Below are 26,598 nucleotides of genomic sequence, written 5' to 3' on the forward strand. Positions count from 1 at the left end.
CGTGACCGGATCATCTAGTTACTTTATACCGTCGTATCGTGTCGTCTAGTGAACAGAGTGCTCGATAAAAAAGCGCCGCGCTTAAAAACCGCCTTCGTGTGAATACATATACTTGGTCAAGCAGATATTGTCAGTAGAAAAAGGCGGCAAATTTGAAAAATGTAGGCGCGAAGAGATATCTTCCCATAGAAAATTAGAATTTCGCGCCTTTTTTTTACTGACAAGATTTGCTTGACCAGTTACACATGATTATCCATTTGTGTCACTCAAACGCTTTTTTAACGCGCGGTGAAAAAGCTCCCGTGCGAATGGGGTCTAAAAAGGAAAAAATAAAACAAATTTTCTATGGGAGGTTGGTGAGGTCAGAGCATAATTTTTTTTTGTTCAATTTTACCTATTTCAGACATCACTTTTTAAATCTACTGCTTTTTTCTCCTATCTACTGCTAAACCGATTTTTTTTCTACTGAATATTTCAGATTTCATCTGGCAACACTGCTTTTGGACGGCGTGTGGGTGCGACGCAATCATATATGTGGTTATATTAGAGATTTGCGCAAATGTTAAGGTTAAGAAACTTTCCGATACTTTGTTAATTCTCATATATACAGCTGGTAACGGTCATGTTACAGGGACATTAAAAAAAAAATCTCTTTTTCAATCCTTGTATTCAGTGATGTGAGGTCAATCAATAAAGCTTTCACTAAAATCTCAAATCGCAAAAAAAAAATCTCGCGAGTTGACTGACGATATACGATCCAAATGTATTATATTCTTTGATACAAATCTAATTGTCACAATGTCCCGAAAAAAGAACAAGTGGAGACAAGAAAGTCCGATCGATAACATTTTTTACCGCAAAGTTCACAGACAGCCTCGATAATAGCTTGGCTGCTAGCCAGACTAGGAATTGGACGTGGCAGCAACTAACGGAAAATAAGCTGCTTCTGGCAGCTTATATCGTAATCGGTTTTCCTCTATTATCTTGATGCTACCAGCTCAGCTACTAAAAGTACTAAGCCGTGTTTCCGTTATAAACGGTTACTAAAGGTTAAAGAACACTAAAGTTGACATCTGCAATGTTCTTCAGCATCATCTCATCTTTCTCGCGTTGTCCCGGCATTTTGCCACGGCTCATGAGAGCCGGGGTCCACTTGGCAACTATTCCCAGGAATTGGCGTCTACTGATCTTAGTGATCTTAATTTTTAAACTCCAAAATTATTTTAGTAGGTAATTAATTCAAAGGTTAGGTTTACATTTCGCGCTCTTCAATCTTCGCTAACGCTTCGGTCAAAAAGATGCTAAATAAATCTTGACCCAAATGTAACAATGATGCTGATACTTCATCAATCATCAAACTACTTACGTGCAAACTGAGCGTTGTTAAGCCATTTTTTGCCGCGATTAAGTTTCGTAATCGCATTTGGATTTGTCAATCAAGTCTGAGTGATACTAAATTGATTGATATGTTTATGCTTCCTCAATTAGGTGTAAATAGCTGCTAATAACAGTAATTAAACACTAGTTATTGCGACAAAAAATGCTAAACTCAAGTTATTTAGGTAAGTAATCTGAGTAAACCAGATCAAATGAGTTAAATCCGGTATTATTTAATACGTGGAATGGGGTTAGGTTGTCTACAGTCAATCAAGAGCTCGCGGGGTCGAACCTCCGTCTCGTACACTATGAATGAGTTTTCGGAACTTATGTACCTACCTATTAATTCGAAAATAACGAAAATCGGAGCGGACAAGAGCTGTGGATTACATGCTATTGGTTGATTTCCCCACGTCTCCTCATCTCCACTCATTTCTGCCTCAGTGGAAAGGCAGCCCAAGCCGTGGTAAAAAGCTGGGACAACGATTGAAATATAATGATGGAAATACGTACAGTCAACTGTAAAAATATGGGTGTAGACAACTTACTCAAAAATATGTCCCATAAGTAGTCCTTAATTCACTGATATAAAGAATTATGGGACATATTTTTGAGATGATTTGTACACCCATATTTTTACAGTTGACTGTACCTACCTAGAGTTGAACCAAGAGAAATCTGCAACGATTTTGATAGATTTTAAACGACAAACGTGCGTGTGCTATCAAAATTGTTGCAAACTTTGTTACTGCACACCGTTGGTATGGGGACCTTGCACTTTGAGACTATGCGCTGAAACTTGGCACAGTTGAATGTTAGCTGGTCTTGAGCAGAATCAGACCGGTACACGTCGAGAGCCACCTCTCATTTAGTGGGGGGGGGGAAGTTCGACGCTGCCGCGCTTCACTTGGAGCAACATTTCTCTAAAACTATACCTATTAGGGCATGTAATATATCATTTTCGGATAAATTAAGGATGAGGAATCTAGTTTTGGAACAAAAACAATGCACTTTCTAACAAAAAAAAAGCATAAAGTAGAAAAGACTAAAAAACGTATTTTTGATTTTTTCATAATTACCAATTTTTTTTAAAGTGTAGCAGGAATCTGAAAACAAAAAATACAGTCGTAAAGCTACACTTGTTACGTTTAAGAAAATATATAGTTTATTATACAAAACTGTTGATAAATGGGAGATAAAAAATAATATTAAGCGTGGGTCAGAGTGATCTCAATACAAAATATTATGAATGTGGGAAAGTTACTTATAATTTGTTCTACAATCGTTTATTTTTCTTGTTTTTCGTAAATAACTCGTAAACGGTAGCCCACAGCAAAAAAATATCTTTTACGTAAATAATCTGTTTCAGATTTCTTATAAAATAAGTGCTACTTTTTTTCGCTACCATCAATATTAAAAAAAATATTGAAGGAAGAAAATAAATACTTAGGTCCCCTTTTTTAGTCATTCGTAAATAATTCGTAAACGATGGCCAATAGCAAAAAATTTTTTAGTACATGAATAATTTAGGTACATAAAATTTCCTACAAATAAGGTCATCTAACTTTTTCGCTAGGATCAATATTAAAAACGATATTAAAGAGAGAAAATAAATTCTAAGGTCCCCTTTTTAAATATTGATCCTAGCGAAAAAGTTTGAATAACCTTTTTTGTAGGAAATTTTATGCTAATTATTCATGTAACTATTAAAATATTTTTTGCTAATGGCCATCCTTTACGAGTTATTTAGGAATGACTAAAAAAGGGGACCTTAGTATTTATTTTCTCCCTTCAATATTTTTTTTAAATATTGATCTTAGCAAAAAAAATTAGCACTTATTTTATAAGAAATCTGAAACAGATTATTTACGTAAAAGATTTTTTTTTGCTGTGGGCTACCGTTTACGAGTTATTTACGAAAAACTAAAAAAATAAACGATTGTAGAACAAATTATAAGTAACTTTCCCACATTAATAATATTTTGTATTGAGATCACTCTGACCCACGCTTAATATTATTTTTTATCTCCCATGTAACAACAGTTTTGTATAATAAACTATATATTTTCTTAAACATAATAAGAGTAGCTTTACAACTATATTTTTTGTTTTCAGATTCCTACTACACTTTAAAAAAAATTGGTAATTATGAAAAAATCCAAGATACGTTTTTTTGTCTTTTCTACTTTATGTTTTTTTTTGTTAGAAAGTGCATTGTTTTGGTTCCAAAAATAAATTCCTCATCCTTAATTTATCCGAAAATGATATATCACATGCCCTAATAGGTACAGTTTTAGAGAAATGTTGCTCCAAGTGAAGCGCGGCGGCGTCCAACTTCCCCCCTCCCCCCCACTAAATGAGACGTGGATCTCGAGGTCTCCCGGTCTGTATCTGCTCATGACCAGCTTAGAATCAACTGTGCCAAGTTTCAGCGCATAGTCACAAAGTGCAAGGTGTTGTGCACTAACAAACTAGCTACTACTTTGTATAACATTTGTTTCATCAATACTTCAATCCACCAACACCATAAACTGTTTACACTTAGGCTCAATAAATAAAGGCAAAACAACACTTTCATATTTACAAATTACTTCGGATTAGATAGCAATATAATATATAGCGTGCCACAGAAGGCTAAGTCACTCTGAAAGACACAACGTCGTAAGTGATAAATGGCTTTATAGTAAGGCCGCGGCCTTTTCTCGATCACAGAAACCCATCGCACCGCCAAAAAGCCGTTCCCATACAATCAAAAGGATTATACGAGGTTTATGCCATTATTGTTTCTTCCTATTCGCGATTCTGCACAAAATAAATTCCACACAGCTGAGTTTGATCACATGCGTTATACTTCACAGTCATTAATTCTACGCAATCTTGTTTTTGCCTTTTCGTGATTCTGCTCAATATGAATTCCACACAACTGAATTTAATCGCACGCGTTATACTTCACACATATTTTTTAATTCTCCGCTTCTAGAGGGTACATTCATAATTATTATATAATGACCTACATAGCGTACGGCACACTTATTACATTAAAATAAGTATCATAGAAATATATGCCTTTTTTTTCGGGTTTTTATTAATTACCCCTATAACCCCTAAGTTGTGTGGAATTCATATTGAGCAGAATCACGAAAAGGCAAAAACAAGATTGCGTAGAAATAATGACTGTGAAGCATTACGCATGTGATCAAACTCAGCTGTGTGGAATTTATGTTGTGCAGAATCGCGAATAGGAAGAAACAATAATGGCATAAACCTCGTATAATCCAAATTTAATGCTCTCATTTTAAAACGACATGTTTAAATTACATTAAACTTGACATTGGTACTAGTTTTCGTTGCTAAAAGTTTTTCCATAAAGTATTTCATACAGAGAAAGTTAGGAGTTTTTTCTTTAAAAGGTCGAACTCCTGAGGACTTTTTTCTATAAATGGACCGAAATCCTGAGCTCAAAACACTGTCTTATCGAGCCCTTATCTTTGTCAATATTCTTCTGACAAAAATCTATTCAACCCCCGACGCAAAAAGAGGATTGTGTGACCGCTACTTATGTTTGTGTGTCTGTGGCATCATGATTTGGATGCGGCCTTTTTTTAAATCAGGTTTTCTAGAGTGGTTCTTTTATACACACTTATATCAAAATTTGTATTTTTCTTAAAAAAGGTATAGAGCAAATCTATTTGAAATACCAAATGCTTTGCTGTCACTTGCTTTGCGTACTTGCGTCATTATAAAGTTGAGTGCACAATTGTAACAATCGGCATTGGCGCGAAAGGTGCGCGGGCGATCCGGGTCAGCACGTGGGCTTTCCGGTCGGCGGGATTCAAGACACGCCGACGTTTTCACTGTGTTTGCAGAACGTTTATTGAATCGCATCAGCCTTAGCAGGCGTGGCTCACTCCGCAATTTCGTCGCTTTGCTACAGGTAGCTAAAAGTACATCCGTTCCACCCCAATTTTGGTGGCTAGCCATAAGCCGCGCGTGGCGCTGTCGCCACCTAGCGGCCATATCTGTCCTGATCGTAACAGACGCGTTTTGTTAGACAGTGAGCCTTCTGTACCTAGTACTATTATTTATTCTGTGGCCTTACTTAGTGTGTGTTTAATTTTAGTTTTTAAGATATGCCTATTGTATAATATGTAAGCTAGTTTTAAGGTATATAGATACAGGCCCCACAGTTGCCTGAAAATCTCAATCCATTTTGTTGGATCAACGGCGTATTATCTGCGATAAGTAGGTATTCAGGATGCAAATTTAGTGTGATTGGAGTCTAACGGATTTACGACTAATAGTGTTCTTTCTATTAAAACACTAGCTTACCTACATACCTACTTAATATTAATGACAGACGTGATCTCAAAAAGATAATTAAAATTTGAAATCACAGATTGTAATCAGAATAGGGCCGCAGTTTGTTGACATCTATCTGCATGAGTCAGCCGTCCTTGTCGAATCTGTGCTGGTGCTGGGATGTCATTTTCAATTGACTCAACTCAATAGATCAACAAAAAGGGTTAAAATGTAAACACACCCACATACACACGAAGGTGGAAGGTGTTCTAGAACACACACAGTAAATAAGTACCCATCTAACTTAATCTCGAGAATAAAGTATTGATCTTGTTTCGTTCAGGACGGCAGTTATCCTGGTTTAAAAAAAGTTTTTTTTATAAATATACATACTTACATATAAAAAATATGTTTACTTACCCATGATTATGAATTTTGGGCTGGTTTTATCCACTAACTCACTTCAACTCACATATTAATTACGACTTACGACGTAACTTTGCACTATGTATTTATCACTATTAGGTATATCACTGGTTTATCACAATCATTCTTTGGAGTTTTTAGTTAAATGCTGTTTTAATCAGTCTTAAAATACCTACTATTATTATTCCCTTTAAACCACAACGTTTTGAAGAGATCGTAGGTTACAATTTTGGGCTAAATTTACACGTACTTAAACTTTAAATTTATATTAAATAAAAGACAATTAAAAAGCTATGAAGTTTTTCTTAACCCAAGGAGGATTGTCAAACAGCCAGTCGGTCTGTGCAAAAACAACTGAACTACGAATGGTTTCTAATCAGGGGGTGACCACGCGACTGTGATAAATATTCATGTTCCTCTATCACTTACACTAATAAAAATATCTTGAATATTAAATTAGAGATCTGGTTTGGACTCGCAATTTAAGACCTATGACACCCGAGAACGATATGGAATGGAATTCCACAAAAAATATGCAGATATTGTGGTACTGCTCAACGCGGTCCCAGTACTCATCTTGAAACTTAAGTCATTGTCAATAGAGGTGACAACAGGGTGTTATCTATTGGGCATTAGCATGTCAAGCCCTAGTACCACCAGTCCACCACCGTACTTGAGTTCCTTCCTAGTTTCATGAAACCTTGTTGAGCGATTACGACTCGAACTTGGCCGGTTATTAGAGGCGGACACCTCAACCAATAGGGAGTATTACTGCAATGTTCTGCCGCCAGAGTGCAGCACTAAACATAGAGTAAAAGCATAGAGTAACTTATACATACTAGGCCTTAAACAGTTTTTTGACAGGTTTTCACTATGACATTGATGCATCAAGGCGGTTTGTTTACAGGTGGCCTACCGCGAAACGCAAAAATCGAAATTTCGTTTTCTGCCTCTCTATCAATCGAATAAGCAAGAGTGATAGAGAGCCAGAAACCGAATTATCGATTTTCGAGTTTTAGCTGTGAGTATGCGAGTGACGCCCTCTACGCAGAGTTTTGCGTAATATTCCCTATTGAGATTAAGAATAAATACGTGTTAAGGCGGTAATTCCTTAATAGCTCCCTTAAATAGATTTTACTGCTTATACGTAATTTTACTCAAATATACCTCATTTGAATACATATATGTAGAATATAATATGGAACAACGGCACTTGTTCAAAGTCAGAAACCTTCATTTACTATTCAACTATTGGATACGAGACCTATCCTGAAAACTGTTATTTTTGTGGTCACCGTACGTATAATGAGCGTCAACAATAGAAATCGAGCGGCTGAGGTAATTTATTTATTTATTTACATAAGGAGATCCAACAGCTAACTAAATGACAATGGAATCTTAAATAGAAATATAGAGCCAATTACAGGAACTCACAAATAGATATGTAATAAAAACATAAACACACACACACACACATTGCACATATGAAAGATATTAAGACTCAAGCTCAACGTAATGACGCACAAATAAATGATTGCGACTTTCTCAATCCTGCTGTTACACAAGTACAGTCGGCTGCTGTTTGCGTTGCCTATCCTCCTGGGGGCCTAGCCAAGATCCAAGATGACAATCACTAAACCTTATAAAATAAAGTCCCCCGCCGCGTCTGTCTGTTTGTGTGTAGGTATGTATGGTCGCGATAAACTCAAAAACTACTGAACGGATTTTCATGCGGTTTTCACCTATTGATAGAGTGATTCTTGAGGAAGGCTTAAGTGTATAATTTATTAACCCGTGTAAAGCCGGGGTGGGTCGCTAGTCATTGATAAAAAGAAGGGAGGCGGCATTCGCACTATTTCCCCTCTGCCGAGGTACAAGATTAGCGCGTCAATCTAATCTAGCGCGGGTAATAAAACTAGTTGCACTTGGATTTTTCACTAGACCGAGTCCAGACGCGCGCGTGAACACTACTGCACAAAAATGCCTGTTTTCTCGGTTTTTTGTTATAAAAAGAGGTCGGGGACGTCAAATTTACAAAAAGAAAGTGTTACATTTCACATGTAATTTTGTTTTTTTACATATCATACGTTTAATTACATTCAAACACAATTATTATATTTTAGTCTCATGTAATTGTTGGATTTATCGATTTTGCTCGCTCAGTACAAATTGCGGATCGGTCGAGCGACAAATCCGACTTCTCATCTCTCAGAATACAATAGTGTAAACAGCATGATGACGTAGGCGCGTGTCAGTTAGGTCATACGCGAATCTCGGTATGGAGTACCAGGCGGAGTATATTATTATACCATGTACGGTGAGATATCGCTTGGGCCCCTCCCTTCCGATGTGTCGGAAGCCGGTGTTGCTCGAAGAAAGCGCCAATCGAAACTTAAATGGAATGGTCACGAGCTTTTCATAGTCTGTCATCCTGATCGAATATCCCAATACATTTCTTCTTGGCGATGTACGATCGGCATCTTGGCTAGGCTCTTAAAGAACCGGTGATCCGTAGATCTCCAGAGGTTTCAGGAAGTACTTAGAGTTTTTATAAGTCAGGATAGTTTCGTCACTTTCTGATAAGCTTTGGAAGAAAGCAGTAAATGCATTATCTTTCACACCCTCGTCGCTACAAAACAAAGTAATAACGCCGGGACTATTATATGTAGTGTGATAAATGACTAGGATATTACCGATTTGGACGCCACGCCGACGACACATCCCATGATGCAATCTGTTACAAATGGCTACGCACACTGCGAATAGGCCTACTTTCTTACTTAGGAAGTTTATATTTAGAAATTAAAAATCATCTGTATGTCGCATTGTCAAAGACTTTAATTTACGACTGTTTATCTTTGAAGCACATAAAAAAACTACACTTTAAAAAAATATTAAATACTTTTGAATAACGTTTCGTTATTTAAAGAACGTTAACCTCACCAACACAATTTCTTTTTCAGAGATAACACAATTGGCAAAACTGAATAACGAGTAATGGACACTTGTATCAAGGAAGCCTTTTGCCAACAGTGGGATAGCACGGTCTATAAAATCACAAACAAAGAAAATTATAAAAATTAACAACAATCGAGCGGCGCCTATTTCATACCAAACGCACTATGTAACTACACTACCACTAAAATAATGCACAGAAATCAAATTAACGCACTTTCTAACATTTCTTTTCTAAGACATTTGGCAAGTAGTCCATGATTTTATTACGACTTTTTAATGCTTCACGCATATGAATAAGCCTTTCACTGGGACTAAAATTACAGAGATATTATGATGGCTTTAAGTAAATCTGAGACAGTAATTTAAAATTGAGTGTAATGTGTAATTTGGTTGGCCAGAAAAATGGTAAGCAACTCATGGCCCCCAAAAATGAAGGTGTTCTTGATAGAGTACCGTAAATCCACCCAAGTCCCAACTATAGTTTAAAGGCGTATCCAAATTAGTAAATTTTCGCCAATCTGATTAAATTGTCCGATCGAATCAGGAGGTGCGGACGCCAACTCCAATTTGGCTCGCCGAATTCAACCGCCGATAATGACCGATATTACCGATAATATGAGGTGCGGACGCAAGAATAGGTACCAATTTGTGAGGCCAGTATTTTCATTCTGGGGCATTTTTTCAATTTAGACTTTAGAGGGCTCTAATATCTCCACAAATCTAAAATTGGAGATTGACGCCAATTTCATTTCTGATCAAATCGATCGATTTGATCAGTCCCGTCTGGATACCGCTTAGAACTCCATACTATGATCTAATGTTATTCGAATATCTTCGTTCCGTTATAACTATTATGCTATTATTCAAATGCCGTATTTCTATGCAAATATATTTATAACAATGGAAGAAAAAACTCAAACAAATCAATAACGTATGCACACTGCTATTTATGGTATTTTATTCTCTCATATAAACCTCAGCAGGAACTTCATAAGGGTCCATGCTTGGCAGCAAGAGAAATTCGAAAATTAAGTAAATAGGTACTTCCATATCTATCGGACTTGCTACAGTTAATTGCTACTCGTGAAATCTGATACCTACGAGTACCTAATATATACCTACACCAATTTAGATTTATTATGTTTGCGGTAGGTATTATAAACTAGGTTTACTTTGATTCGCGGGGTAACATTGATCATCAATTTTTGAGGAATAGGGAACGTGAGAAATTTTATGACGTGATTGCCTGATTGGCAACCTAAGTAGAAATATGAGATGAAAACGTTCAGAGACGAATTCATTATCTTTAAAAATCGGTGATCAATGTAACCCTACGAAGCAAAGTAACCCCAGTTTACCGGTAATTCCCTCGATGACAGAGTTAATAGTAATAACCCATTATACTCATTATAGACTAGGGGTGCTATATGGTACCAATATTTTGTATGGAAGAATGATAAAATGCTTTATGACCTGAAATGACTTCAAGATCAACTAGGAAATATTCCAATTCTGCGGCATAAAATAATTCAGGCTATAATGGGTTATGTAAGTATATTAAAATACGAAATAATCGTCCTGTCGAAGGCGTTCCAATTGTTCTTATATGAGACAATCTCGAATATTCAGCTAAGTATATATATACTTGTTACTAAACTACAAACAAATGGAGAACGAGTGCGCTTTGTGTGCACTAATCAGTCCGTGTAAGGTTTGCGTCACGGTATCTAGACCGTGACCTGACTTGCCAAAGGGCAGCCGATATCACTGGACAGGGAGGACTTATGATTGTAGACATATTTTTGGCTATTTGATTGGAGAAGACGACAGACTAGAAGGTCACCTGTCGAATTGATACAAAAATTTGAATGAACTTTTCTTCTCTCTTCCTTCAGTCAAATAGGCCCCCTCTTGTATAAAGGTAGGCAAGTTGCTGTGATTAATTAAGCACCTACGTGTAATCTTATAATATTTTATTAATAGCAAAATTAATTTGTTCGATGGAAAAGGTTGTCGTGAGCCGAGCTAGCGAAGTACATATTCTAAAATAAGATCTAACCACTAGTGGTACGGTTAATCTTTCATAAATCGAGTTCACAAAAACTATAATTGATTAACAGGTAAAATAAACAGATGTCTTCTAATGAAGTAGGTACAATGTTACCTAAAACCTAAGTCCAAACAAAAATTCCCATTTATAAACGAGGTGAGTACTAGATGGTTAAACTTCCTACCTATATACTTACTAAATTATTAGATAGGGTGCGAATGCAAAGGTTAATCAATCATATTTTATGATTATTATACTGCAGTCGATATACATAGAGGAAAAGTAGCAGAAATCAGTTTTGCTTAAGCATCAATCCTACAAAGCACCTTACTTACATAGAAATAAGAGCTAGTTTGCAAATACCATGATTATCACTAATTTAACGGTCACCGAACCTAAATATCAATACCATTGGCGCCAAATAGTAGCTGCTTTTATGGACCAGTGTAAGTTATCGCCCGAAACAAGCCGCGCCGGCAAAAATTTACATATTTAATGACCCCACACGGTCCTTCCAAACTTAATTGTCGAATTTCGGTACAATACCATAATAATACCTACTCTTGATAACAACTGGTAGTGGTAGTCTTTTTTGAATCTGGAATGCGATACAACTTCAACAAAACAATATTAAAATTTGTATTTATCCTGTAATCCTGTTGTAGCCAATATCCTTTATCAACAACATTATTTAGATGTAAAAGACGCAGTTTGTTAAAAACATTGTAACCTATCACTCTCTTCAAAACGTAAACTCTCACAATCAATACCGATTAGCCAATTACTTATAACAGACGCAAATAGCAGGCAAAACGGGCCTAGAAAGTGCAGCATCGAAGTAAACAACAGCAAAACGCATTATCTCGTGCAGAGCGATCGATAACGCGGCGTTTCGCGCGTAAAATGCGTTTTTTAACCGTTTTTACGCACAATATTTTAAGCACAAAGAGCACAACACTATATTTACCGCTGAAATACGTCACTGTACCTTTTTTTAAATAAAAATAAACAAATGGCGTTATAAAGTCGCGTAATCGCGCACACGTCTGTTGTCGGGCGCTGTTAACTATAACCTAGCCGGCCGGGGTGGCGCCGCGGCGTGGGGAGGGTTCCATTCCAGTGCCATTCATGATAGGGGAGGCTGATGCTTCCGGATTCATTGCCCTACCTGCGTAACTAAATAAATGTTCCCTTTGGCGCCTTTACGACGCAAATCGAGCGTAATTAGTGTATATTTAATGAACGTAAATACAACTTGACTATAAATAGGATCCTTTTTTTAAAGTTGCATTTATTTACGCCTATTTAGGTACCTACCTATTCATTGGGGTGCGATGTTAAGCAAAACGTAAAGTACGCTACATAACTATTACTTGCTATTACCGGACATCGTAAATTTTATAGCATTTTTGATCCAGCGGAGTGGTGTTAACGGAATTGGTATAGATAATTCCAACTGAAATGGTAAATATAACGTAATTAATGCTAATTATATAATCATTAGGGTTAGAATTGTTTATACTAATTCCGTTAACACCACTCCGCTGCACCGAAAATGCTATAAAATTTACGATGTCTATTACTCATCTACGACAGTCAGTAAAGCATGGGTTATGACTACTCATGACTTTAGAAGTTTAGAAGTTAGACCAAGAAAAGTTTGCAGCAATTTTGATAGCCCACGCAGTGCAAGTGTTATTTATACGTCATAATTTCATAGAAGTTTGACGTTTAAAATAACACATGCACTACGTGTGCTATCATAATTGCTTTATGTATAGTCGAGGTCAAATATGTTTAGATTTTTATAGGGGTTAAGGACCCCTTTTGCAATAAAGCGAAAATTTTACATATCTTTGACGTCAATTTATGCCGTTGATTCCATCGTAGCGTCAAATTGCAGCTTTCTATCACTAACAATCACGTAGCAAAGCCTCAGACATGGCATTAACACACTTATACCTAAGTAGCGATGAAAATTACATGAAAGATACATGTATCTTTCAAAGGCCCGGGGCCTTAGGCCCCTGTATTTTTCAATAAAATACAGTATCTTTCCTTGCGGATCTTCGATTGAATTTTTCGCAAGTTTAAGTTTTTTACGTGTAAAATACATTGTATTTTTCGCATTATTATATTATATTATGAATAGTGACTCGGAACGTATTGGCTCTCATACAAACAGGTGACTTTTCATTCCGCTCAGACTATATTTCGATATCAGTTAACTAAAGAGGTTGAAATTATCAATTATGACGAAATACTTATAAATTGGAATCGTTAATCTATGCTCTATGTGACATGAACGTGAAGTCAATTTTGCGTCAAAGGCATGACAGATTGACAAGACAAGTCATTATTAAATAAACATGTAAAATACACAGTATAAAACAGGTATTATACGTGTATGATTGTATTTGTCAGACAAACGTCAGTTTTGTTTTTTTCGAAAGTTACATGTATTTTATAGGAAAGATACAAAGTTTCGAAAGAAACAACATGAATCTTTCGCCATTTTCATCTCTATACCTAAGTAACGGTGTAGAAATTATTCTTCAACTCTTCATTCATTCACAAAAAGTAGAATCTTGAGCGTTGCGAGGGTTTCAAGGCACGAGGGACAAATTTTCAGTAGAAAAAGGCTCAGATTGTATGAAAAGGTAAGACGGGTGTAAAATCAAGTAAAAACTTCACATTCTATTTCGTACAAACTTTATTCAAATCAAAAAATAAAATCTACAATAATCCTTTACCTTTAACTAATATGTATAGTTATAAAATTTGTTTTAGCTTCTTCTCAATATTAGCATTGCCAATCCTTACGGCTCCAAGGCATCATTACCCTCCATGTTTTACAAAATTGATATTTATATTTTGTAAACTTAACACTCCGTCACAGACCTAACCAAACACAATCAAATTAAGCACAAATGTAATTAACAAAAAACGTAAGCTAACGGTCAAGTGACGAACTTCAACTTTTCTAAAACATCTTCGACAATAAGCTTAACAAATTATATTAAATCTTCTTTTACAGCTAATTTACAATGCATAATCTTTACTTCTTTTAATAAAAATACATATCTGATTTATCAAAGAACACTAGTTTTATTTACCTATGTTTTTTTGTGAAGTCGGTAACGATTGAGGCACATTTTCTTATTACATTTTACTTCCTTTGAGGTACTCCTACGCACAGCTGTTTTGGGTTGCCAGGACGACAGATTTACTAGGGACGCTCGATGTTGGTTCGATTGATCGATTATATTCACACAACGAAAATACTAATCGACAATTCGTGGTAATCGATTAATAAAAGATCGACACATCCCTATTTACGTTTCACACACATTATTACTTTTATAAAGTTGAGTTTTATTTGAACATTTATTAATTGGCGTATAAGTTGTAGATGTAGTTGGTCCACATATGATATTGCTTTTGGCAAAACAAATCTTTCTATCTCTTGGAAAAAACATACGTTGCTTGTGAAACTTCTCACAGTACTAAGCAGTCGCAAAACGCTCAAAATCGGATTTTAATGCGTCCACACTGTGGGATGCTGCTTTTAAAAGCTGGCAAATCAATTTTGTCAGTAGAAAAAGGCTACAATTTAAAAAAAAATTAGGCGCATGAAGTAGTTCTTCCATACAAATTTTTAATATTGTACCTTTTTCTACGGACAAATTAGTCTTTCAGACTACATACACGGTGGGTAAAAAATAACTGCATTCCCGTTGAGAGGGAGGTTTTGGGATTATACTAAGCAACTTTTACTATAGGACCAACCCAACCCCGAAATCGCGAACAAAAAAAAATACCCTCCCACAGAAAATGGACCGGCCAAAAGTTTGTGCCAATAGTAAAAGTTGCTCAGTATAATCTCAAAACCTCCCTGGCAACGGGAATTCAGTTATTTATGTTAGCCACCCTGTATAGCAGCTATCTGTTATCTTAGACCATGATAGTACAAAAAGCTTGGCCGGGTAAAAAAAAAACTAAACATAACGCGTTTTTGTAACTGCTTAAACGTGTACGTGCATTCAATATTCACTTGATAAAGTTAAAATTTTGCAAAAATTTAGTATACGATTTGAAATCGGTGCGTCACTGCAACCCTGTTACACAATAAAATTCATCATTAAAAAATACAGAACGCTCAGTCCATTAACATGTTGGTTAGTCAAATGTTACAAATATTCATAAACGTATAGTCAACAAAATTGCGGTACGCAAACGTAACGTAACTGTTTTGGTTTTGGAAAACATCAATGGTTTATCATCACATAATTATCGATACTTATTATAACATAAATCAGATGAGTGGGTTGACAGTGAATATATTTACATAAACAAATGTTTTTAAAAATCTGCAATAAGCTGCTCATAGGTGCATCCACACTGAAGTTATTTTTTCTGGAGCAACACTGTGCTGCGGCAACTAGGTAAATTATATAATGTTACCATCTTGCACGCTTCGCTTAAAACAATGGCATCTCCCATTGGACAGATCCAATGGGACAATTCAGCCAGTATTAAGGTAGGGAAAGTAAAATTATATTATTCGTCAATATCAAGTGTGCTCGTAGAGCTAGACGTACGGTGATAATGATAGTAATAGAGTAATAGAATGTGGCGTAGGCGTTATTCAGTAATTAGCCTTTCTATGGCACTCGCGAGAACCCGTTACAAAAACTTCTACAACGTAAGGACGTGTTGCGTGTCAGAACGGCCGGGCTGTGAAATACTGACCTTTCTGTGGTCAGGATGGCCGAGTGTGAGAAATAGTCTTCTTGTGCTTGTTTCAAAACGTCTTTAGAAGCGAAATAAGTGATAGTAAAGCGATAGAAGTTTACAATCAATCTCGTGGACTGCCGAGTGTTGACTTAACAATGGTTAAATAAAAGATGTTACATTTAAAACATTAATGAGCAAAAAAATATATATTCACGAGACGCCATCACCATTTATTGCAGTGTTGCTCCACAAAAGTTAACTGTGGTGCACCTTTATAGTTTTTCATAAGAATCATGAGTTATTTTATTATTTATGGAAATATATATACTGTTAACCGTATGAGTAAGCTAATATACTGGATAAAGTTAAGAGAAAAAAGTAGATTGGTTTTGTAATGTAACAACACATAAGTTTTACACTCAAATTCATTAATATACATTAAGTTTTAAATTAAAAATTTATAGGTACTCCTAAAATATTAACCAATGTTGTTAAAGCTGGTTAAATTAAATGTTTCTACTTTTTTCTCTTTATTTAACTTAAACCAATAATTCCTCTTATTTTTCTCTATTGGTCTAGGTCCTAACTGAAAACACAATTCTATGTAACAATATGGAAGGCGCATTAAGACAAATACAAGTTACATGGATATGTCTAACATGTCTATCTTAATAAGAATTCCGTAACAAAATAAGATGCCATTTTAAGTTAAACTAGCTACTCTCATCACTAAAGGATAAAGCTAGTAAGGAAGTACATAAAAGAATTCTTTTCCTAAAAGAATAACTCCAATAACTAAGTTTCTTCAAAACTAAAAATTGCCTTTTATATGTCAATACGAAAATTTAGTTTCAAACTGTACATTTTTCGGTACACTTCAAATATATAAATATTATATATAGCACTCTTATTAAATTTACTACATTATTTGAGAAAAGCACTCTTGGTATAGTATGCATAATTTAACTATTATAATTAAGGGTAAATATAATTATATCATTGCGAAAGGTTCCCCCGTCGCGACATCTCGAAAATAATGGTGTAACTATATATCTGACTCGCGCATCATAAGGTTCGGTGAAGTTACATGTAGCCTCGGTGATGAAAATTTAATTTTCACACGCTTAAAGATAAATGCAGGACGATATCGGCCGTAAATACGCATAAAATAAATATCTATCGGGGCTAATTCATTCCGCCTGGTCCACGAGTTAAACTTACGTTTATATTCAATATACTCTTTGTACTATCGTTCGCCGCGCGGCGTCGACCGCGGCCCCGAGAGCGGATCGCTAAAAATAAAAATCAACAACAGAAGTTTGACCGGAAACGACGCGGTCGTCTTTGGATCCCGCCCGGCCGGGGCGATAAAATATGAAAAGTCAAAGAGTACTTTGGCAGTACTAGAAGGCACCGTTATCCCCGCACTCGCAGGTGACCGCGACACACTACACTAGTCACTTGGCGAGCCGCCGGCGCAGGCGGTTGCGCAGCGCCAGCGCCGGCGCCCACGGGCCCGACGCGCGCTTGTTGAGCGCGCGCGCCACGCGCTCCCCCGCGGAGAGCCGCGCCTTGCTCGCGTCCAGCCGCGGCGCCTTGTGCGCCACGCCGTCCTCCGCCGCCGCGCGCCGCTTGCCCGCCTTGCCCGGCGGCGCCGGCTCCGCCGCGTCGTTGCGCGAGCGCAGCGCGCGCGCGCGCAGGCAGTCGTCGGCGCCGGACGGCGTGGTGGAGTGCACCTCGGCGTCGGGCGCGCTATCCGCGGTGCGCGGGGAGCGGCGCGAGGCGGGCGCGGCGCCGGGCGCGGGCGGGGGGCGGGCGCGGTTCTCCTTGCAGCAGCCGCGCGGGCGGGGGCGGGGGCGCGCCGGGGCGGGGGCGGGGCGCCGCGCCGCCGGGGCCCGCCGCGCCGGGCCCGGGGCGCGCGCCGAGTTTCCCGCCGCGGGCGCGCGGGGCTCGTGGGGCGCGGCGGAGCGCGTGGCGCGCGGCTCGGGCTCGGCGGGCGGCTTGCGCGGCGGCGCGCGGTCGGGCGGCGCGGCGGGCGCGGGCGGGGCGCGGCGGGTGAGGATGACGACGCGGTCGGCGGGCGGCGCGGCGGCGGCGGCGGGCCGGGCCCGGACGCCCGCCTGCCGGGTCTGCGGGCGCGGCGCGGCCTCGGCGTCGTGCGAGCGCAGCACGCGGTCGTTGGTCGACGGCGGCGCCGCGTCGCGCCTCGCCTCCGCCTTCGGTCGCCGGCCGCGCGGCCGCGGCGGGCCCTCCGTCGGCGAGCTGGAGGACACCTCGTTGATCTGTATACTGACGTCGTCGCCGTCGGTCTTCGGCTCCTCGGCCGCGGGCGACGGCGGGTCGACGGGCACGTCGGGCGGCAGCGTCTTCTCCGCCTCGGGCTCCGGAAGCACCGTGGCCGGCTCCGGTTCGGGTTCCTCCCTCCTCTCGCCGGCCAACTCCTTCGTGACCGAGGACAAGGTGTTAACTAACCTGGACCGCTGGAGAAGGCGGGCCATGAAGTAGGACTCGGCGGGGTTCCCGTAGTTGGCGATCGCGTCACTGTCTTGCTCGCGCTTCTCGCCGCGTTCGTCGCTACCGGTTGAGAAGCGCCCGTCGAGGGTTGCACACGGAGGTAACGGTGTTCTGCTACTAAAACAATGATTTTGATTAGCATAACATTACACTTTCAACTGTCGCACAAATGCTGCTATGCACAAACAAATGCAAAGACGCGTTGTATGTCAGGATGGCAGAGTGTGTCAGTAATATAAAGCAAAACACAGTAACCGACAAACGACAAGAAACTTAATAAAATGTAAGCGTGGTAGACTTTTCAATAATTAGCCTTTCTATGGAAGCACTCGCGACACTTGTTACAAAAACTGCTACAACGTAAGGACGTGTTGCGTGTCAGGATGGCCGGGTTGTGAAATACTGACCTCTCTGTGGTCAGAATGGCCGAGTGTAAGAAATAGTCTTCTTGTGCTTGTAGTCAAATCGAAACAAATATACTTTTGACATTATTACTTTACTTTAATTAATATTATTAAAAAAAAAGAAAATGAAAAAATGTCTCTATAAAAGCCGAAAATTTAAAAAAATCGATTAGGTCTCAGGGGTAGCCGGCTTATTACATTGGAGTATCTAGTCATGATGGATGATGGTGATCCCGTTCTGCGGCATAGCTTTCTTACGGGTTCATCCGATGAGACCGGCGGCTCAGGCACCGAGGTGGTGAAACGTGTCAGCATGGCCGAGTTGTGAAATACTAACCTCTCTGTGGTCTCCGGCATTGCAGGCTTATTGCTGTCGACATCCGAGTATCTCGTCATGATGGTGAGCCCGTTCTGCGGCACCGCCCTCGTGTCGGGTTCCTCCGGCGGCGGCGCCGGCGCGGGCGCCGCCGCGGGCTTGCTGCGCGCGCGCAGCACGGTGGCGCGCGGCGGCCCGGGCGGGTCCAGCATGAGCGTCACCACGGACGTGTTGTCGGCGCGCATACGCGTATTCGACCATCTGGAGACGGAAACAAGTTACTTTTATTAAGAAAGTAAGTCTTGATGTGTCTGTTGATGTTTGTAGAAACTACAAGGGCTCAATTTTTGCCATATTGGCCACGAAACACGAATGAAAAATGCCATTGACAGTTTCAATACATACAGTCGTTTTGTGTGGTGTGTTGAAAAGCCTTTTTCCATGAATCAATGCCTAATTCCTAAAGGCGACAACTCAAAGACTACAAGCACTTTATAATAGATTAGTGAAGCATCCATTCCTTTCATCCCATTTGGTACAGAAGGAACGAATAATGATAAACCTATACAATATCTTGTACAGATGTAGTGCATAATTGTAATCCATCGTATTTTCTCGGAAACGTTCGTATTTGTCATGCTACTTCAGTCAAGTCACCTCAGTACCTTTTGTACCGAGACTGACTGAAATAGCAAGACACGTTCGTACGTTTCCGTGATAATACGTAGGAAAACAATTGTGTCGCTTAACTTCAAACTCGGGTAAATCCATTCGACCCTCTCAGCAAATCTCTACCCTATTACCTTTTCTTAATACCAAAATCGCATAATCTGACAGATGGATTTACCCGAGTTTGAATTTAAGCGACTCAATTATGCAATACATCTGTACTTTGTATTTCTATGCCGGATGTTTTGTTGATATTATCTTACCAGCAATTTTCTTTACTTATCACTAATAGAAATAACAATAGAATAATTGTTGTAAATGTAAAATTTACCTCTCAAGAGCATGGTCAACTAAGCTCTTGGACGGGTTCAGCCAGTCTCTCGGCTGGTTAGCAGAGCCACCAACAAGTGCTGCCTCGTTGTGTCTCTCCGTCGCCTGCACTAGGCTCACAGCACCCTCCGGTGATATCATGTTCCATAGACCGTCTGTTCCGAATATTAGGCACCTGGAACAAAACGTGAGTATAATAATTTTAAACAAAAAAAAAACAGATTTACATAACAGAAAATTTTTTGGTCTTCAACACTAGTTCAAATGTTATATTTCAAGGACTCACTACATGCATGATATACTATGAAAAATACCCAAATGTGTGCCTATAATGTGAGAAGAGTACCCTAGACCTCTCCAGGATCTCATCATCCTTATGGTATCATATCATACATACATAAATGAAATAACATAAAGACCCTAAATAATTGAGAAGGAAAACCTTTTTGAAGAGTTAAAAAAAACCGGCCAAGTGCGAGTCGGACTCGCGCACGAAGGGATCCGTACCATTACGCAATAAACGGCAAAAAATCACGTTTGTTGTATGGGAGCCCCACTTAAGAGCCAACGGGAGTGGTCATTTCTCCATACAAACGTACTCCTTGTTTTCCTCCGTGGTTTTTGAAGCTAGAGCAATGATTTTTTCAACACAGATTAATATTGTCAATATCTGTGTCGGACCGTTTTCCTTTTTTTGATATTTTTGTTTTTTAAGGCGCTAGAGCCCTTCAAAAATGGCCAAAATGGCCTAATTGACTATGCCGCAATGAGAGGCGTGGCATTCAAAACTGATATCAATTAGCCAAAAAAGCAAAACGGTCCGACACAGATAATTTCATAATCATTTAGATTTCCAAATTTGGTTACGATTGGTTAAGTTTTGGAGGAGGAAACAGAGGAGTACGAAACCTCGATTTTTGAGATTTTTACGCAGGATTTTTCGCCTTGTCCTTATCGCACTACTTTTAGGTGCCGCTTCCGTTAGCGAGATGGGTATATTTACCTAAAATATTTAAAACTCAGCTCCTGTTTCGTCTTAAATATGTATTTTATTCTGTTTTTAGTATTTGTTGTTGTAGCGGCAACAGAAATACATCATCTGTGAAATGTATGAAATTACAACTGTCTAGCTATCACAGTTCATGAGTTACAGCCTGGTGACAGACGGACAGTGGAGTCTTAGTAATATTGTACCGTTTTTACCCTTTGGGTATGGAACCCTAAAAACACCTCAGAGCCTAAGACTATTTGAAATAGGCTGAAGCTATAAATAATATGAATTGTAATATTTGGAAACAAAATAGTTTTACAGTACATATGGTCCTATTTTCCCGCACTAGTGCGTAAAATAGCACTTTTCGTGCGTATGTCAAAAGTTTAAAGGGCCATATGCCATATGTACTGTAAAACGTTGTACGATACACATGCGAATAGGTAATTCGCAACTCGTGTCGATTTAAAACACTCCCTTCGGTCGTGTTGTCGCCACTCGTATCGAATTTCCTCTTTTCCGCACTTGTATCGTAAATAACTATTATGTGGTGAGTTATTATAATTAAAATATTCCAAGGTACAAATAATATATTCAGACTCAACTCTGATATTGAAATAGAACCAAAACAACACGTTTGTAAAATGTGGACAATGTTAGGATTTAAATAATCTTTATATAAGTTAATCCAATATAACCTGTTTAGGAAGCGGAAATTCTAGTTTTAAAACACTTATGTATGTAGAATTCTGCCAATGGAAAATAGCAGTGTATATTATACATTATTACAACATTTATTGGTTTTCCAGGTAATAAGGAAAATAATATATTTTTAAGATAATAAGGGAAGTATATACTATAGTAATATGTATAGTAAACATATATGTATATGTTGATTTGTTCACAGCTAACAACTGATTTGTTTGGAATGAAAAAGGGTATTAGTGGTGTTTTATTTCATGTCATCAAAGTAATGTTTACTTCAGACCAAGTTTCATGAATTTCATGATGTGTTTCAAGAACACTTTTAGGGTTTGCCTGTGTATATAATTATCGTACCTTTTACTGTTGTAATGTATTTTTGGTATTGCAGTTGTTTTTTTTTGTGTTAACTTATTTACATACATACATAATATTTTAGACAAAAAAAAAGGCAGACAAATTTGCCTGTATCAAACTAGGCCTGTCATTTGTCCAGGTTTTTCCAAATATGTCATATTTAGTAGCCCATCTAGGGGCCAGGCAATATTTATAAAATTATCCTGTTATTTAAACCCAGACAACTATGTGTTAGAGAAATCCCCACAAGCATTATTATGTTTGGAGGGAAAATGTGAAGTTAATAAAACTCATAGGTTTGAATATAAGTAGAACTCAGGTACATCATCATAAGTGATGGCATGCCTCAGAACAGGACAAAGGCTAGCTTATAGAATGATATGATCAGTTAAAACGAAAGTGAAGGACCCGCGCGAAATCGCCTTTTCATACAAACAAAGTCCTTGTTTTCCTCTCTGGATATTAACATTATTGAAAATATTTTGACACAATTTGTTGTATATCATATCAACCATAGCTATGCCCCTAGTAATGTCCATATCGGGGACTATGTTTGTATGGAGAAACAGCCGTGGCTTTCCTCATAACTGTGTTGTTTATTGATTTACACTATCCTTACATTCCTTACCTAAATTTAGTAGGGTCTATCGTCAGTACTCCCACATCTGGGTCCGGACTGACTATGAACTCATCATTCTGTGTGTTATAACTCCATAGGTCACCCAAGGACCTGGCCACAGCCAAGAATGGGATCTCATCCATTGGGGTATTCTTCTTGATAGGTCCTTTGTGGCCCTGGCGGGGTCTGTTCCATACAACTCTTGGAACACCCGCTTTGGAGACCACTTTGCCACCACATTTTTGGATACGTTCCATTTCCGCGGTGGATTCGGGTTTGTGGTCCGATGTTAAGGGCTTGGCGGCCCATTCCTCGCTCCCTGCAAGAAATATGTATAATCATTTAGAAACAGAGTTAAATCGTTTTATTTATTGCTTCAGTAAAATACATTTCACAGTGTTTTTGTTGTGTAAATACACATATTTTATGCATGTAAATTCATAGAAAGAGTGTTGATCCTATTCTTATTTTAATAATAGAAAGAATATTATCTTGTTTCCTGTTTACTAACATGTACAACCATATCTCTCATGTAAATGAATTATGCTAAAATATAAGTAATAGACATCTATATTTCTCTAATAAGTGGATATACACTTAATTCAGCAGCTACAGGAATCAAATGGATTGCTATAAATATCAAAATCGGGTGAAATTGTCAATACAGCGGGCCCAAACTGGCTATAGAGGGCACAAGACTGAAACAAATAGCAAGATCGGAAAGACACATTTACCTCAGAAACGGTTCTGGTCATTACTAAGTGTAACTTGTGTATCATTTTAAACCGAACATAAAAGGCTTTTTTATTATTATATTTATAAATATCAACCCACATACAACCTGGAGGCATACAGTGGAAAAGGAGACTGCACCAGTTGGCCTCGGCTGGGCAGAACTGGAGGAGGCTGTGCTGGACAGCGAAAAATGGAAATCCCTTCTGAGAGCCCTATGTCCCTAATGAGGGATAACAGGATATCATCATCATCATAAATATCAATACATACCTTCTTTCTGGTAACCAAGAACAATTGCAGAATCCCCAACATGGCCTATGTATATTTTCCCTCGCCTTATAAAAGCTACACTGGCCGTTGTGCCAGCAGTGCTTGGTAATCCTGTCACAGTCTTTGGCCATTTCTCTGTAAATACAAATTAAACATATAAGTTACGCATACAAGAAATCTTCATATTGGTTCTTTTTTGGCCGTTCTCTACTTGCAATAGGCCTGTTGCAAGTAGCAAAGAATCACGGAAATAATGGTTTCAAAGAAACATATATGTTAATATGATTCTAAAAAATGGCCCAATTTCAGTATAAACTGAAGGATTATTAATATATTCAATAAAATAAAACTGCAAAATTCTCCAATCGGCCATTATTACTGAAACGCCAATCAGAAGCGTTCCAAACAGTGACGTCATCAATCTATAACATATTTCTTAGATCAACATAGACAACCTCATTGACCGAAATCCATACGTTCTCACCAAAGAGTTCGAAGGTGCAAAAAAAATGTTATTTCGCCACTAAACATTTATTACGTCCAAAAAATATTATTACACGATATAAAGGAGATATCTATTTGTTATTATCTAAATAAAATGCTAAATAATACGATATTTCACAAACAAACTTTTTAAATTATTTGGCTGAATGGAACTATCATTGCCATGTTGGCTGTCGTAACTAGAAAAAATGAAAAATTAAAAAGTAAAACCGGCGCTCGGTGATTTTCACTCAAAATTTACTTGTATCTAAATAATTCATCTTAAATTGCAACCGTGTGAGAGTTTTTGTCTAAAATGAGTTATTGTGATAAATTTTTGTAATGTATTTATCATCCCTAATCGTAATATATGGTGCTGAAATAACAATATCATTCGGATTCAAGTGAAATTCGTAACTGTAAGTATGTAAACAATGTCTACCACCCTACCACCAACTAAATAGTGACGTCACAAATGTCGTGCGAGGCGTTTTCGCGCGAGTTTTAAACTAGCTATAATAAAATGCAATTATTTATGTTAAATCTTATGAGTATAGCTGAAATATTGTGTTTTTCGGAACCAATACAAGTGTACCGACAATAATAAAAGGGATTTCAAAATTTGTCATCAGGCCTATTACCCAAAAGATGTAATAAAGAGATCACTATAGCAATATACCATCATTTGTCTCATAGTTATGATAAGTTTTGAGTTGGTTTCCCTTTGCTCTAGAATAAAGAATATTGTTCTGAACCTCATAAGTGGCACAGTATTGCAAAACTAGGTTAGTCTTGGGCACTAAATGTTTTACAGCCTTTGCAACTTTCACAAAAGTGGGTATCAATTTTGGTAATGGGATCTTGGGCCAATATAATAACAAACTGGCGTGACGGCTTTCACTTTGGTAATCCCACTTACATAAGCAGGAAACTACATCCCAAAATCTGTAAATACTTGTATGCATAGTACATAATGTTATCTAACAGACCCACACAAACAAAAACATCGCCTAACGACCATTTTAACATCTTTTGTTGACCCAATGTCAAACCACTCAAGACAAAAAACTCCCGCCTTTACAAGGTCACGCAAATAATTCTTTACAATCACCTAGGATTCTCATGGGAAGCATTGGCAGCAATACTTGCGCAATGGTAGTGTAGAAACACCAAAATAAGTAAAGAATAACCTCGCACTTGGACGTTTACCTAGCTCTTTCCACATGTTCAAGTGGGTCAGCATGTAACCATTCCTGATAGCTTTCAGCACGTCCTCATCGTTGTCCGACCAGAACTGACGCTGCTTCACAATAGAGTCCATCAAGTGCTCCTTCGCGAAAGCTGCGGCCTCGCTCCCGCCGTGCCCATCGTAAATTCCAAAGAAGGCATACTCCAAATCTCTCTCGTCCTCGGTTTGTTGATACGCAACGGAAAACAAATCTTCCATATACTTTCTCCCGCCTTGGCTACAATGGCCCGTCACACGTAAATTAACACCAATTGACGCAGGCATTTTACACTAGAACACAAACTGTTAACAAAATATTATGACTTCATTTTTAACACAAGCGTTCCTTCAGACATTTTGCATTTGCAATTACGCGAGTCTCGACTGACTAACGAGAGGTCACGTGGACATATTGATCACAAGCGGACCCAGTGCCAATGCGGTTTACTATATGTTAGAAAGAGATAACTACATTTTGCTCAGTTAGCTATGAGAATAAAGGCGCCATGATATGTTCCGCCATTTTTTAATGACGCGTCAATGTAGTATCTTATTAAGTTACACATTGTAAATTAGCGATCTTGAATATTTTTATTATGAAATCAGAAACCGTATAAATTATTACTTATTTTATTGTATTCTTTAGATTACAAATAGGGTCTAAATTTTAGGTCATTTGTTAAATGGAAATATAAAGTTGACTGCGTTTTGTTGCTTAGTAATTTCTTATTTTTAAATTGTTGAAAACCATAGAAGGTAGGATCGCATAGAAGTGGTATACGCGTGCCTCCGTGAGGGACAAAACATATGCAAATGCGACACTGTGATTGGTCGAATTCATTTGTTGCCCACCATTCTCCATACTAATAAAAAGGTGGGGAACAAACAAAAAGTGAGACTGTGACAAGGACAAGCAATAATACCGCTTTCTCTGCTACTCCTACTGAAAGATACATAAGACTATCCCGTTCTGTCAGTTACCCCCACCACTCATGCCAGATCCAGGTATATCCTAGATTCATGTTGAAAACACATTACTATTTTAAATTAAACCTTTTTAAATATTTAGTATTTTTAATATAGAAAATGGATAAATATATTTAGAGGTATTATATTTACGTTTAGAGAACACT

At 38.3% G+C, this 26,598-nt stretch overlaps 1 protein-coding gene and 1 long non-coding RNA gene across 2 annotated transcripts in view; one reads left to right on the forward strand and one right to left on the reverse strand.

The window, feature by feature from the left end:
- LOC134799945 (uncharacterized) overlaps window positions 1–26,598 on the forward strand; it is a 280,917-nt gene that overhangs the window by 199,542 nt on the left and 54,777 nt on the right. The gene's annotated exons all lie outside the window — the stretch shown is intronic.
- LOC134800312 (uncharacterized) lies at window positions 13,806–25,921 on the reverse strand. Its single transcript, XM_063772812.1, has 6 exons — window positions 25,447–25,921; window positions 23,755–23,889; window positions 22,759–23,068; window positions 20,082–20,255; window positions 19,103–19,342; window positions 13,806–18,478 (listed from the first exon to the last, which is right to left on the reverse strand). The coding sequence occupies exons 1-6, from the start codon at window positions 25,748–25,750 to the stop codon at window positions 17,305–17,307; spliced, it is 2,337 nt and encodes a 778-aa protein (XP_063628882.1). The 5' UTR covers window positions 25,751–25,921; the 3' UTR covers window positions 13,806–17,304.

This window comes from Cydia splendana, chromosome 19, assembly GCF_910591565.1.
Source record: "Cydia splendana chromosome 19, ilCydSple1.2, whole genome shotgun sequence".
Lineage (NCBI taxonomy): Eukaryota > Metazoa > Arthropoda > Insecta > Lepidoptera > Tortricidae > Cydia > Cydia splendana.

Coding starts and splice junctions, on each gene's coding strand:
- LOC134800312 (XM_063772812.1), bottom strand. CDS start 25,750: ATGCCTGCGTCAATTGGTGTTAATTTACGTGTGACGGGCCATTGTAGC. Junction 23,890..25,446: donor GAACATGTGGAAAGAGCTAG/GTAAACGTCCAA, acceptor TTGTATTTACAG/AGAAATGGCCAAAGACTGTG. Junction 19,343..20,081: donor GTTGACCATGCTCTTGAGAG/GTAAATTTTACA, acceptor TTCCGTCTCCAG/ATGGTCGAATACGCGTATGC.